This window comes from Bos taurus, chromosome 19, assembly GCF_002263795.3.
Source record: "Bos taurus isolate L1 Dominette 01449 registration number 42190680 breed Hereford chromosome 19, ARS-UCD2.0, whole genome shotgun sequence".
In the NCBI taxonomy this organism is placed as follows: domain Eukaryota; kingdom Metazoa; phylum Chordata; class Mammalia; order Artiodactyla; family Bovidae; genus Bos; species Bos taurus.
Genome location: NC_037346.1, coordinates 46,339,166 through 46,355,656, shown reverse-complemented (window position 1 = coordinate 46,355,656; position 16,491 = coordinate 46,339,166). Strand labels below are relative to the sequence as shown.

General features: G+C 46.6%; 1 protein-coding gene across 4 annotated transcripts in view; it reads right to left on the bottom strand.

Moving 5' to 3' along the window:
- ITGB3 (integrin subunit beta 3) overlaps window positions 1-16,491 on the bottom strand; it is a 69,859-nt gene that overhangs the window by 36,847 nt on the left and 16,521 nt on the right. For all 4 annotated transcript variants that reach the window (XM_059877747.1, NM_001206490.3, XM_059877746.1 and 1 more), the window contains exon 2: window positions 7,038-7,123. In XM_059877747.1, coding sequence (XP_059733730.1) covers window positions 7,038-7,123 — 86 coding nt within the window. The remainder of the gene's footprint in view (window positions 1-7,037; window positions 7,124-16,491) is intronic.

Below are 16,491 nucleotides of genomic sequence, written 5' to 3'. Positions count from 1 at the left end.
ACCTATATGCAGGTCAGGAAGCAACAGTCAGAACTGGACATGGAACAACAGACTGGTTCCAAATAGGAAAAGGAGTACGTCAAGGCTGTATATTGTCGCCCCGCTTATCTAACTTATATGCAGAGTACATCATGAGAAATGCTGGGCTAGAGGAAGTACAAGCTGGAATCAAGATTTCAGGGAGAAATATCAATAACCTCAAATATGCAGATGACACCACCCTTATGGCAGAAAGTGAAGAAGAATTAAAATGCCTCTTGATGAAAGTGAAAGAGGAGAGTATAAAAGTTGGCTTAAAGCTCAACATTCAGAAAACTAAGATCATGGCATCTGGTCCCATCACTTCATGGCAAATAGATGGGGAAACAGTGGAAACAGTGGCTGACTTTATTTTGGGGGGGCTCCAAAATCACTGCAGATGGTGACTGTAGCCATGAGATTAAAAGATGCTTACTCCTTGGAAGGAAAGTTATGACCAACCTAGACAACATATTAAAAAACAGAGACATTACTTTGTCCACAAAGGTCCATTTAGTCAAGGCTTTGGTTTTTCCAGTAGTCATGTATGGATGTGAGAATTGGACTATAAAGAAAGCTGAGCGCTGAAGAATTGATGCTTCTGAACTGTGATGTTGGAGAAGACTCTTGATAGTCCCTTGGACTGCAAGGAGATCCAACCAGTCCATCCTAAAGGAGATCAGTCCTGGGTATTCATTGGAAGGACTGATGTTGAAGCTGAAACTCCAAGACTTTGGCCACCTGATGCGGAGAGCTGACTCATTTGAAAAGACCCTGATGCTGGGAGGGATTGGGGGCAGGAGGAGAAGGGGACGACAGAGGATGAGATGGTCGGATCGCATCATCAACTCAATGGACATGAGTTTGGGTAAATTCTGGGAGTTGGTGATGGACAGGGAGGCCTGGTGTGCTGCAGTTCATGGGGTCACAAAGAGTCAGACATGACTGAGCAACTGAACTGAACTGAACTCTCCTGCCCAGCCTTCCTCTAATAGGCAGAAGGGCTTCCCCGCATGGATGGGACCATGAACAACACCAACAGTCCTATAGACTGAATTTCTGCATCCCCCCAGAATTCATACACTAAACCCTTACCACCAACATGATGGTATTAGGAGGTGGGGGCTTAGGAGATGATAGATCATGAGGGCGAGCCCTCATGAAAGGTATTGTGCCCTTATAAAAGAGGCCCCAGAGTGCTCCCTGGAGGACTTCCCAGGCAGTCCAGTGGTTAAGACTCCACCTTCCAAAGCAGGGGGATGCAGGTTTGATCCCTGTTCAGGAAACTAAGATCTCACATGCTGAGAGGTAAGGCCAAAAATTGAAGGAAAAAAAAAAAGAGTTCCCTGTCCCCTTTTGCCATTTGAGGACATAGTGAGGAAATGCTGAATTTGCTGATACCTCAATCTTAGACTTTCTAGCCTCCAAAATAGTCAGAAATAAATGTTCATTGTTAAGCCACTGTGGCTATGGCATTTTTGTTACAGCAGCCTGAACAGACTAAGACAAAGGGCACATGCACCAACCTAGCCCAGGCAAAACACAGAAAGAGCTTCCTTCTTACTCAGTTTCACAGGTAAGAGAAACGGCATCAGCAATGGGAAACAGCACACGAGACTTAACCTTCCTGGTTAAGATCCTAACAGGACATCACAGCTCCTCCAAGTCTCAGAGAGATGAAAGTCCTGCCCTACTCCCCTAGCTCAGCCGGGGACAGAACGGCAGAGAGGAGAACTCATGGGCATTTAGCGTTTTTGTGTTCTAATTCTTCCTGCTCCTGCCTGTCTCTCCCAACCCTTCTCTCTCAGGAAGCAGTCTCTTTCTTGCTCACAAAACTCCCTACTGTACCTCTGATTCCAGCTGCCCACAAAGCCCCAGGCAGAAAACCTTCCAAAAAAGGCAATGACTGGATGGACCAAGATGCCCTGTTGCTGATCCTTTCCAGGAGTAAGACAGATGCTGAAAGAGAGAGGGGGAAGGGAGAGCCCAGGAAACGACGAGAACAGCAAGGCTGTCGGGTATCTTCAAGCTGCATGGTAAAGGGAGAGAATGTTTTGGAGGGGCTTTCCTGACCCCCATTTTCTAACAAGGCAGTGTTTAGTAGAGGAAAGTTTGAAGTACTAAGCCTTGCTGACAGTGCTTTTGGTTTGTTATGAATTTCCTTAGAAATCTAAACACTAAGAAACAAAAACTGTCTCCTCCCCTCCCTCCGTGGTCGCTGACAGCAGAGGTCAGGAACCTAACAGGGCTGCTCCTTGGCCACCCTCTCCCTGAGAGCTTGCTGTCCCAGAAGCATACCAAGGCAGTGACCTCAACACAATTGGGCTCCATTCCCTGTCCTAAAAACCCAGGCTGAGCAGGTAGAAGGAATGTGTGCAGGTGACTCAGAGAGAAAGCTGGAAGGAGGCGGAGAGAAGTGGTCAAGTTCCAGTGCCTAGTGAAACCAGATGTTACACAAAAAGGGCAAAAATAACCCAGACCCAGGGAAAGGGTTGGAGCACAGAGGTGGGAGGCTCCAGCCCACGTTCTGTATGAGCTGAATTCCCACCCTCTCCTGGGAGAATGACACATGCTGTTAGTCCCATTCTCCATTAATCCCATTTTAGAAACTGGGGAAGCACAGTGCGAATAGCTGTCATTATTCTACTTATTTCACAGGGCTGGTCAGGGGATAAAATAAAACTGTGAACAGGAAACACTTTCAAGATGTAAAAATCTCAATGTAAGTACTATATACTCAAGTCCTTTTGATCGGATATAAACAAGGGCTTTCCAGGTGGTCCTAGTGGTAAAGAACCGGCCTGCCAATGCAGGAGATGGAAGAGACTCGGGTTCAATCCATGGGTCAGGAAGATCCCCTAGAGGAGGGCACGGCAACCAACTTCAGTATTCTTGCCTGGAGAATCCCTTGGACTGAAGAGCCTAGCAGGCTACAGTCCATAGGTTTGCACAGTTCAGTTCAGTTCAGTCACTCAGTCATGTCCGATTCTTTGTGACCCCATGGACTGCAGCACATCTGGCTTCCCTGTCCATCACCAACTCCCGGAGCTTGCTCAAACTCATGTCCATCGAGTCGGTGATACCATCCAACCATGTCATCCTCTGTTGTCCCCTTCTCTCCCTGACTTCAATTTTTCCCAGCATCAGGGTCTTTTCCAATAAATCAGTTCTTCCCATCAGGTGGCCAAAATGTTGGAGCTTCAGCTTCAGCATCAGTCCACAGAGTTGGGTACAACTAACACACAGAAACAATAAATTCAAATAGGTAACTCTTTTCTACTGTTGCCATTTTAACCACTATTTTTTTTAATATTTATTGATTTGGCTGTGTGGGGTCAGAGTTGCAGCAAATGGGATCTCCAAACTTCTTTGCGTCATGTGAGATCTACAGTTGCAGCATGTGGGATCTAGTCTCCTGACCAAGGATCAAACCCGGGCCCCCTGCATTGGGAGCATGTTATCTTAGCCACTAGACCACCAGGAAAATCCCCACTACTACTATTACTGCATACTTTTTTCTTGGAGGGCAAGGAACAATATATCATGTGACTTTCCCCTCTCCCAGAGAGCTAACTGCTGCTGCTGCTGCTGCTAAGTCGCTTCAGTCATCTCCGACTCTGTGCAACCCCATAGACGGCAGCCCACCAGGCTCCCGCGTCCCTGGGATTCTCCAGGCAAGAATACTGAGTGGGTTGCCATTTCCTTCTCCAATCCATGAAAGTGAAAAGTCAAAGTGAAGTCACTCAGTCGTGTCCAACTCTTAGCAACCTCATGGACTGCAGCCTACCAGGCTCCTCCGTCCATGGGATTTTCCAGGCAAGAGTACTGGAGTGGGGTGCCATTGCCTTCTCTGAGAGAGCTAACAAATGCCTCCAAATAAATTAACAATAACTAACAATAATGAATTGTTCTCTTGATTGACATCTGATGAGGACAAGAAATTGAACATACAGAGAGAGCTGTGGAGAGAACAGAAAGAAGGAGCGGAAAAGGAAAGCATTTTAGTTTATTGTTATTGATATTCAATAACAACCCATTCTAATGCAACAGGTTCAGGGTCCACCCTGGACATCCTTATATTTAACAAGCACCCAAGGTGATTCTTACCAGCAGGCAAGTTTGGAAGGTTCTAATTCCCTACGTGATGCCACCGAGGCCAAGACCACAAGCTGAATCTCAGTGTGAGGCCAACTTCTCTGCTAGATTCACAGTCCAGAGACAGCACACCACCCCGACCCATATCAGCATCCAGCCCCCCCAAGAACACACCCTATGCAGATGGACCGAAAAGTCTGCACTCATCCATGTTGGCTATGTTTTCCTAAGACCCAGCCAAGTTCTTGCTATCCACACCCAGAGCTGCTGTCCGGCAGGACCAGGGAAAGCTCAGCCCAACCAGTTGTTTTTGCAGGCACTGCCAACCCTGCCTGTAACAGCCAAGGTAGGAGAAGCAGAAGCCGAAGGTTTTCCAGGGTCGATTATTCAACAAATCACAGGCAAAATGGCCCAGATGGTTCATTTTGGTTTTTAAAATCAACAGCCAAGACACTTTCAGCAGTTACACTTGGTCAGTGCAGGGGAAGCCCTCAGGGAGAAAAATAAAGATGGCAGTCATGTTCAAGTTACAGGCTGGGATTCCATTCTCCCTGGTTGACAAACGTTGCCCCATGCCGGCCTCCTCTGCTATCCCGCCTCCCCGCCTCCCTCCTCGAGAGATAGTCGTAGTCATTCACTAAGCCCTTGGCCTCCACACCACACCCCACCCCCAGCTTTCCCAGGATGCTGACGAAGGACAAAAGGGTGCTTCACCAACTTCCTGTCTCCGCCTTCCACTCCCTAGGCCCTGTCTCCATTGATTCAATCCGGAGCAATAAATATGACTTTGTCACTCAAAACAAACAAACAAACGCTTTCCTGTTTAAATTCCATCCTCCCAGAAAATATCTTTTTGGACCATCTACCTCCTCTCATCAGATTTCTTTGGTCCCAGAAATACACCCCAAGAGGAACAGTGGAAAAGAATCCACCTGCCAATGCAGGAGACACAAGAGACACAGGTTCGATCCCTGGGTCGGGAAGATCACCTGGAATAAGAAATGGCAACCCACTCCAGTATCCTTGCCTGGAAAATCCCATGGACAGAGAAGCCTGGCGGGCTACAGTCCATAGGATCACAAAAAATCAGACATGACTGGGCACGCATGCACTCACACACACACACACACACCTCTTCTCTTTAATTCCACACCCCCATCCCTAGGCTTTGCATTAAGCTTTGATCCTATCCTCTACCTTTCTTCCCCTCTTTCTTTCCTCCTCCCACCTCAGATTGGACAAAATTCACCATGGCCATCATTAAATATTCTACATTTTTCTCTAAAATCTGGTCACATAACCTAAGGGCTTTGTCTCGTGGGAGCTCACCGTATCTATTACCTGGTTTGTCCCTATGCCAATCAAGAGAGGTGACAGACATTCCAAGAATGGTTTTCTTTTCCCCCAGATTCCTCTGAACCACAGTTTCTCCCTTTTGTCTTGCTTTGGGTTGCAAAGGGGGGAAGGCAGAGGGAGGAGCATCCTTTGAGGATCCTAGGGCTTCTCCCCTGACTACCCTTCTGCTCCAGCCAGCTAAACACCCTCCAATTCAGCACCCTTCCCATCCGGCTCTCCCTTCTTCGAGGATTTAGCCGCATAATTCCAATTTCCTTGTAAAAGAAGCTTAATAATATGATGATGATCAAGGGAAGGAGGATATGGCAAATGAGAAGGGAGAGGCCACATCACACTTGAGGAGCCAGTTCAGCCCAGAGGGGTGGAGAACCCTCGGGGGTGGAGGGGAAGGACTTACTCAACGTCCCACCCCCAACTCCTGGCCTCAGGGAACGTTTCATTTGCTAAATGAAGTCAGTGTGGCCCAGATGTTGGGCAGCTGCCTCTGGAAGCCGTTCTCGTGCTGAACTGCACAGAGGCCAAGGCATTGCGTTGGGCTGGCCTCGGCCATCCCGGCCTCCCTCTCGTTGATAAACACGGCCTCGCAGCTCCCGCTCCCCCTCCCCTCACCAGCCTGCCAGGGAGGTTGCCTTTTTAGGAAACTCAGCAGATGGGGGAGAAGAGCCAGACAAAGAGAACCAGGGCTCGGTTCAGAGCACTTCACAGAGCCACAGAGTGCGGGGACAGGCTGTCCTGACAGAGGGCACCTCAGGCGGCTGACACCCACCCAGGCCAGGAGTTCAGGTAACCACCTGCCGGGGACGAGGCCCATGACTCAGCCTCACACTCTGTAATCACTGGACCCTCTCCAGCCACACACACGCCCAGCCTTGCCAGCTCCAAATTCCCATCCTAGCCACAAACACAGCCATCCCCTCAGACACACTCATTCCCCAGGGCCCCAGACACAACAAATCCACTGCCTAGACACAGCTAACCCTTTCCTGTCACCCTCCCGGCCTCACCAAATTGGCTCAGCTCCTTCCCTCATGAACACCTTCCCAAGAGAAGGAAGGAAGGAGAGAAAGAGAGAGGAGACAGTAAAGCCACGGGGCCCAATTGTCAGACAAGAAAGGGAGAGAAAAGGCCCTGACTAAACAACCCCACATGCAAGCGCAAGATCCGTCTGTCATTTGCCTTTTAAAAATTCTGGAATGTTCATAAGCCAGCATCCACTCTGTACCTATAACCCCCTTGTGCCTCCCTTTTTGTGACCTGAGGCCCAGCCTCCCAGGGGTGTTACACCCCAACAAAAACAAGCAAAGTGGTAAAACGGCCACAGGGGAGGCCAAGAGGTCCAGCCTACTTGCCTAAGGCCAGGGCCATGCAAGACACTCTGAACGGCATTCCCAGCGATAGCGCATGACAGCTCCCTTCAACATCCATCCATGGGAAGGCTTCTCCCTAGTGTTGCTCAGAAGGGACAAGGGCTCTTATACTTAGGAAGGAGGAGATAGCCCCAAGGGTCTGTTTCTACACAAAGGCAGCTAAGTCTGAGAAAGAAATAAAGTCAGATATCTGCTCCTTACCTCATCTGAGCACCAGGCACATGTGGGACTCACAGCCAGACATTGCTGGCAGGAGCTCACACCTCGTGTGGCACAGATGTTGGGCCCTGCAACAGAAAGACAGAGGTTTTAGCATCCAATTTCGCTTGACACAGTAACTGGCCTGCCTTAGCCTTGCCCACCTTTCCCAAATGCCCAAGTTTACAGCTCTCAGATGCACACAAATACACCTTCACCAGCCCATAGACACTTACCCAACATAGTTTGGGGAAAAAGAAGGAGAATGAGGAAAGTCAAAAGAAACTCATCACTGCTCTTAACTGATGAGGCTACAGTGATGGCAAGTGATAGAGCAAGTGTCAGATCATAACTGATGGAAAGGCTTTCATTGGGACTTCCCTGGTGGTTCAGTGGTTAAGAATCTGCCTTTCAATGCAGAGGGTAATGGGTTTGATCCCTGGTAAGGGAACTAAGATCTCATATGCCACAGGGCAACTAAGCCCACACACCACAACTACTGAGCCCAAGCCCTCTAGAGCCTGCATACCGCAACTAGAGGGAAGTCAGCACACCACAACGAAAGATCTCATGGTGCCACAGTTAAGACTGGATGCAGCCAAATAAATAAATATTAAAACACACACACAAAATTAGATTTAATAAAGGCTTTAACAACTGATTTAACACCTACATTGTACAAATAAAAATCTGAGGTCCAGAGCCATGGTAATTACTTTAATGATTTATTCATAGCCACTACACAGGGAATTCAGAGCCTGGATGAACTAATATTAACACACAGCCTAAATATGGGGGTAGGGGGTGACAGCCACGGCAGTGTCCAACTGGACCATGAGGGGAAAGCAAATCTTCTGAAATCTTCTCAAGCTTCCCAATACATATATCTTGGGATGCAAGCATAGAATGCTTTAGGGAGAACTAAAGAAATACTAGAAAAAGTTGACTGATATAAGCTGGAAGAACACGGAATTTTGGAATTAGAAAGCCTGTATTTGAATTCTGAATGCTTTGCTAACTAGACATGTCATGACCTCAGTCAACCTGGTGAACCTCCACGACGCTGCTAATATCTATCTCACAGGATTTGCACAAGGAATTCACTGAAGTAAAGGAGAAGCATTGGGTACACTAAAAAATGTCATTCAAAATGACACTGTTAAGGTTAAATCTCCTTGCTCAAGACTATTGACATAGAAAGTAGAAGAGATGGGTCGAAACTTTCTGGAACACCAGAAGAGAACCTAACATTCCTTTTTTGAAGAAATCTCTGATTTTAATCATAGAGACCTTGACTTTTTGTCACTACACTTGCAGTGTCTAGAAAGCCGTAGATGCTCAATAAATTGCTGCCGCTGCTGCTACTGCAACTAAGTCGCTTCAGTCATGTCCAACTCTGTGTGACCCCAGAGACGGCAGCCCACCAGGCTCCCCCGGCCCTGGGATTCTCCAGGCAAGAATACTGGAGTGGGTTGCCATTTCCTTCTCCAATGCATGAAAGTGAAAAGTGAAAGTGAAGTCGCTCAGTCATGTCTGACTCTCAGCGACCCCATGGACTGCAGCTCACCAGGCTTCTCCATCCATGGGATTTTCCAGGCAAGAGTACTGGAGTGGGGTGCCATTGCCTTCTCTGCAATAAATCGCTACTGAATTCCAATAACATGGAAGGGTAAAGACCCCTCAAGTCTGATTATATCAGAATTCTGAGAACTGGTTTCAAATTACCTCAGTTCAATTGAAGACTGTGAACAGTCTTCAAACTGTCAAAGGCTGCAGAAAAAGTTGAGGGAGGAACAGAGACAACCAGAGGGATGAAAAGCATTCCACAAGAAGTCCAGCCAGGAAGTAAACCACAGACATTCACCATCCTCCGTGTTCCCCACAGCTTAGCCTTCCTGGCCTCAGTCAGGTAAACCTTCTCTTCCTCCAGGGCTCCCAGGAAGGCCTTTTCCAGTACAGTCAACCCCCCACATCCATGGGTTCCACATCCACAGATTTAAACAACCAAGGGTCAAAATATATACAGAAAAAAAAAATTCCAGAAAGTGCCAACAAGCAAAACTTGAATTTGCCATGTGGCAGCAACTATTTATCTACACTGGATTTACAATTATTTACATAGCATTCACATTGTAAGGAACGTAGGATGATTTATAGAATACAAGAGTATGTGTGTTATACGCCAACACTAAACTATTTTTATAAGGGATTTAAGCATCCTCAGATTTTGGTGGTCAAGGGAGCCTGGAATAAATCCCCTGCAGATCCCAAGGAACAATTGTGCAAAGAATAGAATGAGGGAGACTTCCTTCCTGTGCATGCGTGCTAAATCGCTTCAGTCATGTCTGACTCTGTGTGACCCCATGGACTGTAGCCCTCCAGGCTCCTATGTCCATGGGATTCTCCAGGCAAGAATACTGGAGTGGGTTGCCATGCCCTCCTGATTCCTGACCCAGGGATCAAACCCAAATCTCTTATGTCTCCTGCATTGGCAAGTGGGTTCTTTACCACTAGCGCCATCTGGGAAGCCCAGACCCCTTCCTGATATGACTCAATTATCCTGACAATTCCTTTATCCAATTTTCTGAATTGGTCCCTTGTCCTTAGTTGGTAAGACCAGCAAATATATTTGAGGGGAAATTATCCTCATCATTGGGATGTTTCCCCAGTGTCCCTTGAACTTCTTACAGAGCTGGGTATCTCAGGTCACTTTATAATACTATGACTGAACTCCCTTTCAACATCTGGGGGCAGCGGGGACAGAAAATGTGCACGTATACACGTACACACATACACACGATATTGTTAAAAGAAATTATCCAAAATGTGGAACTAGGCAAAGGGAGTACTGGGTGACTTTTCAAGGTAATGCAAGGGGTTGACCAGTAGCCTCACCATGCTAAGGGGTTATATAATTTCAGGGGTGTGTATCTTTGTTTGACCTCTATTGATTAGGATATCTTATAGTCCTATAAGAGTAGAGGTTGGCCTGTAGAAAATAAACAACAATGGATATAATTCTTGAAGAGAATGATGTATATGATTCTTATCCAACAGCAATGCAAATGACTTCTGTCTAGTAGCAAAGATAACCACCAGAGGTTAAGGTTTATTGCTTTGTTGAACATTAACCAATCTTGAATCTATTGGGCAACTGATTTCAGCATTCCATTGACTGACTGACTGTAACTCCCTTTCTTGAATTCTCTTTTAAACTAGTCAACATCTTACTGGTTGTCTCATTAAGTTGAATGAAATCTTTGACAGGTGTTCATTTTATTGGACTTCCCTGGTGGCTCAGATAGTAAAAAAATCTGCCTGCAATGTGGGAGACCTGGATTCTATCCCTGGTCAGGAAGATCCCCTGGAGAAGGGGTAACCCACTCCGGTATTCTTGTTTGGAGAATTCCATGGAGAGAGGAACCTGGTGGGCTACAGTCCATGGGGTCACAAAGAATCAGATACAACTGAGCAGCTTTCACTTTCACTTCATTTTATAGTTGCACGCGAATCATACTTTTAACTCTAAAAATTACACTGCAACAGTATCCAGCTCGGGACAGAGTGACCTAACAGAAGCAGTACACACACAATCAGTACATTGTGGTTCTGAGTCACCCACTAATAATATAGTCTTGGATGAGTCATTTAATGGGGCTTCGTAGGTGTCTCACTGGTAAAAGAATCCACCTGCCAATGCAGGAGACGCAGGAAAAGTGGGTTTCATCCCTGGGTCAGGTAGATCTCGTGGAGTAGGAAATGGCAACCCACTCCAGTATCCTTGCTTGGAGAATCACGTGGACAGAGCCTGGCGGGCTACAGTCCATGGGGTCACAAAGAGTCGGACACGACTGAGCGCACACACATACAAACAGAGCAAATTGCCAAGTACTGGACTAGGTCAGTTTTGTTTTGTTTTTTAAGCAACTGAGCTCATTTCTCCAAATTATGCCTAGAATTCCGATACAAAACACACAAATGGGTTGATACAGTGCCTTGGACAATTGAAATTTTCATTGTTCTCTGAAAAACACTAGATTATATGTGGAATCTTTGAAGCGCCTCCTGGAAGCCCCACGTTTCCTCAGAGCCCTGGGTCTGTGTAACTTCAAAGGCCTTTCTCAACTCGAAAATTCTGCAAGTCACATGCCACTGTAAGCTCATGAGTAACCTCTATGACTCCAGCCTCTGACTGACTACAGCCTAAGTGTGTGATACAAAGGCTGCAAGGTGGAAATTACAGCAGTAGTTCCAGGTCTGGCCCTAAGGCATCAAGGCCATCTCTGAGTTGGGACAGCCCTCAGCCATGTACTGCCTCTAATGGGAGAAAAGCAGCCAGTCTTCCCAGAGCTGCCAGAGTCAGAATGACAGAGTGTTCAGAACCCACAATGCATCCAGGAGACCTCTCCCTGCCAAGGCTGCCTGGCCTTCTCTTAGCTCTCTTCTCAGCCAGATGTGAACTCCTTACTGCCTTATTGGAAGAGTTCTGAGAAAAACATAGCCTGCATTATTTTAGGCATCCCTTTTTGAAGTTTTCATGAGAACCAGCATCCAGGGGAGTAATTCTGGACATAAGCACCACGGATTTCCAGTAGGGAAATGAGGGACAAGATAGAAGAGAGAAGAGGACCAACCAAGGGAGTTGTGCATGCCGTCGAATTATTTTTTGAAAACTTTTCTATCCATTTAGCCCTCCATTCATTCCCAAATTAGCATTTCCCATGAATCCTTGACTTGTTGCCACAAAAGAACGCCTTACCAGATGTGAAATAAACAACAGCAGGCCCCTCCCAGTGAACGGGCGGTCCCTGACCCCAGAGAATGAGATGAGCTGCCAGGGGTAGTTCCTTAGAAGTTATGCCTGGGGAGTCATGGTTACCCAGTTCCCCTTACCCATCCTCTGTGTAATGAATCACAGGTTGATTTCATGAGAGCAATGATTCCCCCTTCTCCCCAGAATGCCCCCCACCAAGACCTGCCACCAAGGGCAGGTTCCCTGGAACGCAGTGGCTGAAAGCAACTGACTCATCAGAAGTCCTGCGCCTGACTGTGCTGATTCAGTGAGCTGCTGCTTTGAGGCCACCCCTCCCCTGCAAACATGTGGAAGGAGTTTAGGCCTGTTTCCAGTCATTCATAAGGCCTCTTTTCTTACTCAGTCTCAGAGGGCCAGGTTCAGCCCTTGCTGTAGAATGAGGGACCTTCATTAGAACTTTGTCCCTGAAATGAATTAACAACTCCCACCACCCATTTCTTCAGACAGCTTAGCTAGAGCAAGGCAACAAGGTCAGGTTGGTCCCATTCCTCCCAGGGTAGTTATAAGTGAAACAACCCCTGTCACACTCTGAGCACAGCAGCTGGCAAAAACAGAAGCACCCTATAGAGGCTGTTGCTGCTATGGTTGCCATTTCTTTGTTTATTTTGTGTTGGTGTATAGCTGATTAATAATGTTGTGATAGTTTCAGGTGGATAGCAAAGGAATTCCGTCATACATATGCATGTATCCATTCTCCCCCAAACTCTCCTCCCATCCAGGCTGCCACATAACACTGAGCAGAGTTCCCTGTGCTATGCAGCAGGTTCTCGTTGGTTATCTATCTGACGCTATTGTTTTTGTTGTTGATGTTTTTATCCTGAGTCCCAAGCAGTAGAAGGCAGGTGATCAAAAATCCAGTCTAGAAGGGACGGTCAAGAAAAGAACGCCAATTAGAAAAGATAGATGAGATTAGCCAAGAATGTTGCCTGGAAAGTAGAAGTAGAAGGCTGTGGTTTGACACATCAGATCAATTCACAGAACCAGAAGAGAGACAAAGAGTGGGAAAAATAGAGGGAAAAAAAGAGGAACAAGGAAGGGAGTTGGAACCAGTGGAAGTTATTAATGCGTCAATGAGAGCTATTTCAGGGATATGTTGTCCAATGAGACAGGATGTCAGCATTCAGGAACAGGCCACCCTCGTGAGCCCTCTGAGAGGGCTCAAAGGGAGGGGTGTTCAGTGGGAAGAAAGGATGATCCACACTGCTAACACTACAGATGTCTCTCCTACTGTCTGCCAGGGAAGCGTTCCGGCCCTGCCAGTGACCTTTGATTGGTGATTTCCTAAACAGGTTCACGGGGACACTGGGTGACTCAGGAGGTGCCTGACCTTCCATTGCAGTCACCTGGCTGAGTGAGTCATCCAAGAACAAAACATATCCTAACTGCACAGTGCATGCAACAAGTTGTTTCTCTGGAGCACGTTGTTAAGAAAGTTTACTTTATTTTGGTTCTTTTGTTACATGTAACAGCAGCTCAGTGAGCCAAGGAAGGGGAAGAAGACAGGAAGGTAGAGTTCAAGGTAACACAGTGCTCTGAACAGAAAGCTCCAGTAAGCATCACCCAAAGCAGTAGGGAGTCCAGATTGCCATACAGGTGCGTGTGTGCATGCTTAGTGGATTGGTCAAGTCCAACTCTTTGCTATCCCATGGACTGTAGCCCACCAGGCTTCTCTGTCCTTGGGATTTCCCAGGCAAGAGTACTAGAGTGGGTTGCCATTTCCTATTCTAGGGGATCTTTCTGACCCAGGCATCAAACCAGCATCTCCTGTACTGGCAGACAGATTCTTTACCACTGAGCCACTTGGGAAGCCCAACCATACAGAAAGCATCGTGATTTCAGAGATTTTCCCATTTTTTTTTTTTTAAAGTGTATCAGAGACAATTAAATATGGTACTTAACATCTGAAGGTATTTGTGTACAATTTGTCTTAACCAATATTAAAATGTGTTATAGGTTGAATTGCATCCTCACAAAAGACATATTGAAGTCCTAATTCCCAGGACCTATGCCTATGACCTTATTTAGAAATAGGGTCTTTGCATATGTAATCAAAATGAGCTCATGAAGGTGGACACTAATCCAATATGACTGATGTCCTTATAATAAGAAAACATCAGGTGAAAACATAGAGAGAATACCAGCCTGTGAAGACAGAGGCAGAGGTTGGAGTGATCTAGCTGGAAGACAAGGAACACCAAGCATTGCCAGCTACAACCAAAAGCTAGGAAGATACCAGGGAAGAGTCCATCCCAGTGTCTCAGAGGGAGCATGGCCCTGTTGACACCCTGATTTCGGATTTCTAGCCTCTAGAGAATAAACTTCTGTTGTTTTAAGTCACCCAGTTACAGCAGCCCTAAGAAGCTAACGTAAAATAGGTTTGCATTTCTGTAGCATATATGACATGATTTTGAGGAACACTGACCTGAAATACTTTGCATGATTGAGAAAAGCCAGCCTAGACTGAACATTTTGCAATGGTTAATCCACCTATGGATAACAGAAAAGTGGTCACTTGACTTATATACTTTTCTACTAAGATGTATCAATGATGTTGCCATTTATTCACCCACTCATTTACCTGACAAAAACTCATTGAGTACCTGTGTCCAGCACTCTGCTAAGCACCGGAGACACGCTGATGAACTAAACAACCGCCCTACTCTCGTGGAGCTTAGAAAATCAAACACGCTCAACAGAAAACCAAAACACACACAAGCGAAAAGTACTCAAATGCATTAAGAAAATAGACTAGGGCTGACTCATGATGATGTGTGGCAAAGGCAGACACAATATTGTAAAGCAATTATCCTTCAATTGAAAGTACATAAATGTATTCTTAAAAAAGAAAATAGAGCAGGATAAAGCATCAGTGAGGGGAGGATGTCAAGTGGTCAAGGGACTTCCCTGATGGTCCAGTGGTTAAGAATCCACCTGGCGATGCGGGAGACTCAGGTTCAATCCTTGATCTGGAAACTAAGATCCTACATGCTACAGGACAAACTAAGCCAGAGCACTACAAGGAAAAGTCCCGCATGATGCAACGAGGATTCTGAGTGCTGCAACTCAGACCTGATGCAGCTAAAGAGATAAATAATTCTTTTTCAAAAGTCAAGAAAGGCCTCTCTGAGTGATATTTCAAAATTACGAAGGAGTGAATCATAGGAAGATCTAGAGGACAAGTACTCCAGAAAAAACCTGCAACAGCTAGATGGACCTCAGCCTCTTTAAGAAACAGTAGGGAGAGACAGGGAAGAGGAGCTAGGTGGAGAGGTGCCTGGAAATGCAGTCAGGAACCATAATACTGGGAAGCCGTAGCCACGCTACGGAGTGTGGCCATCATCCTCCATGTGGTGGGAAGCCGCTGGCGGACTGTGAGCCGAGATGAGCAGGAAAAGATCATCCTGGCCACTGAAAAGAGGGGAGACAGTAGGGGAGCAAGACCAGAAAGAGACCAGTTAGGAAGCATGACAATAATTCAGGCATCAGGACTTACCTCGTGCTCCAGTGGTTAAGAACCCACCTGCCAATGCTGGGGACACAGGTTCAATCCCTGATGCAGGAAGACCCCACATACCCCAGGACGACTAAGCCCACTGCCACAACTACTGAGCCCATGTGCCATGAGCCTCTGCTCCGCTACAAGAGAAGCCACCACCGTGAGAAGGCCATGCATCTTGACAAAGAGTAGCCCCCGCGGGCTGCAACTAGAGAAAGCCTGCTTGCAGCAGCAAAGGCCCAGCACAACCAAAATTAAATAAATAAATAAAATTTTAAAATAGTAATCCAGGCATTAGAGGGCAGGGGATTGGATTTGGATGGTAGTGGTGTTCACGGTGTGGTTAGACCCTAGATGTACTCTGAGGATTTGCTGATCCAGTGGTATGAGGGGCAAGACCCAAAAACAGGAAAGATTTTGCCATGAGCAAGTGGATCCCTTTGGACAAAGTTCAAACGTGTTGACCACTGGCCATGCCCTTCACTGACCCTTCTTCAGCCAGTAGTCCCCGTCCTTATAAGTGAAGCCAGATCATGTCTGCTTATCATCTCCAACTGGTGTAATTAGGTAGCCATGCGCTGAACACCCCATAAAAAGGACAGAGTCCTGTCTTCCATGTAATTGCCATCCAAAATTAACACCTGACCCCTGGAACACTAACACCCTGAGGGCAGGAGGAGAAAACAATGAACATTCTGTGTGTGTGTGGGACAAAGAGAAGATACATGTATATGTACAGCTGATTCACTTTGCTGTACAGCAGAAACACAACATTGTAAAGCAACTAAACCCCAGTTTCAAAAATAATGAAGGTTATTATTGTGTAACAGTGGATGTGGTGAAAGAAGCATGCAGACAGCAGGCAGGAGACCTTTAACCACTCCACCGGCTGTGTGACCTCAAGCACATCCCCTCATCTCTCTGGTGCTCTCAGGTCCTGTGACTCTGAGTCTCTGTCACATTCCTGTTCAAGAACTTATCATTGCTCCCTTGTGTTTAACAGGTCTAACCCAACCACATCAGCCAAGCACTGTGACCCTCAACAACTGCTTCCTTTCCCCCCACAGAGTCGTTACAATTCAATGAGATAACATGAACCATCAATAGTGGATGCTCAGGCACAGACATAGAGAAAAGACTTGTGGACA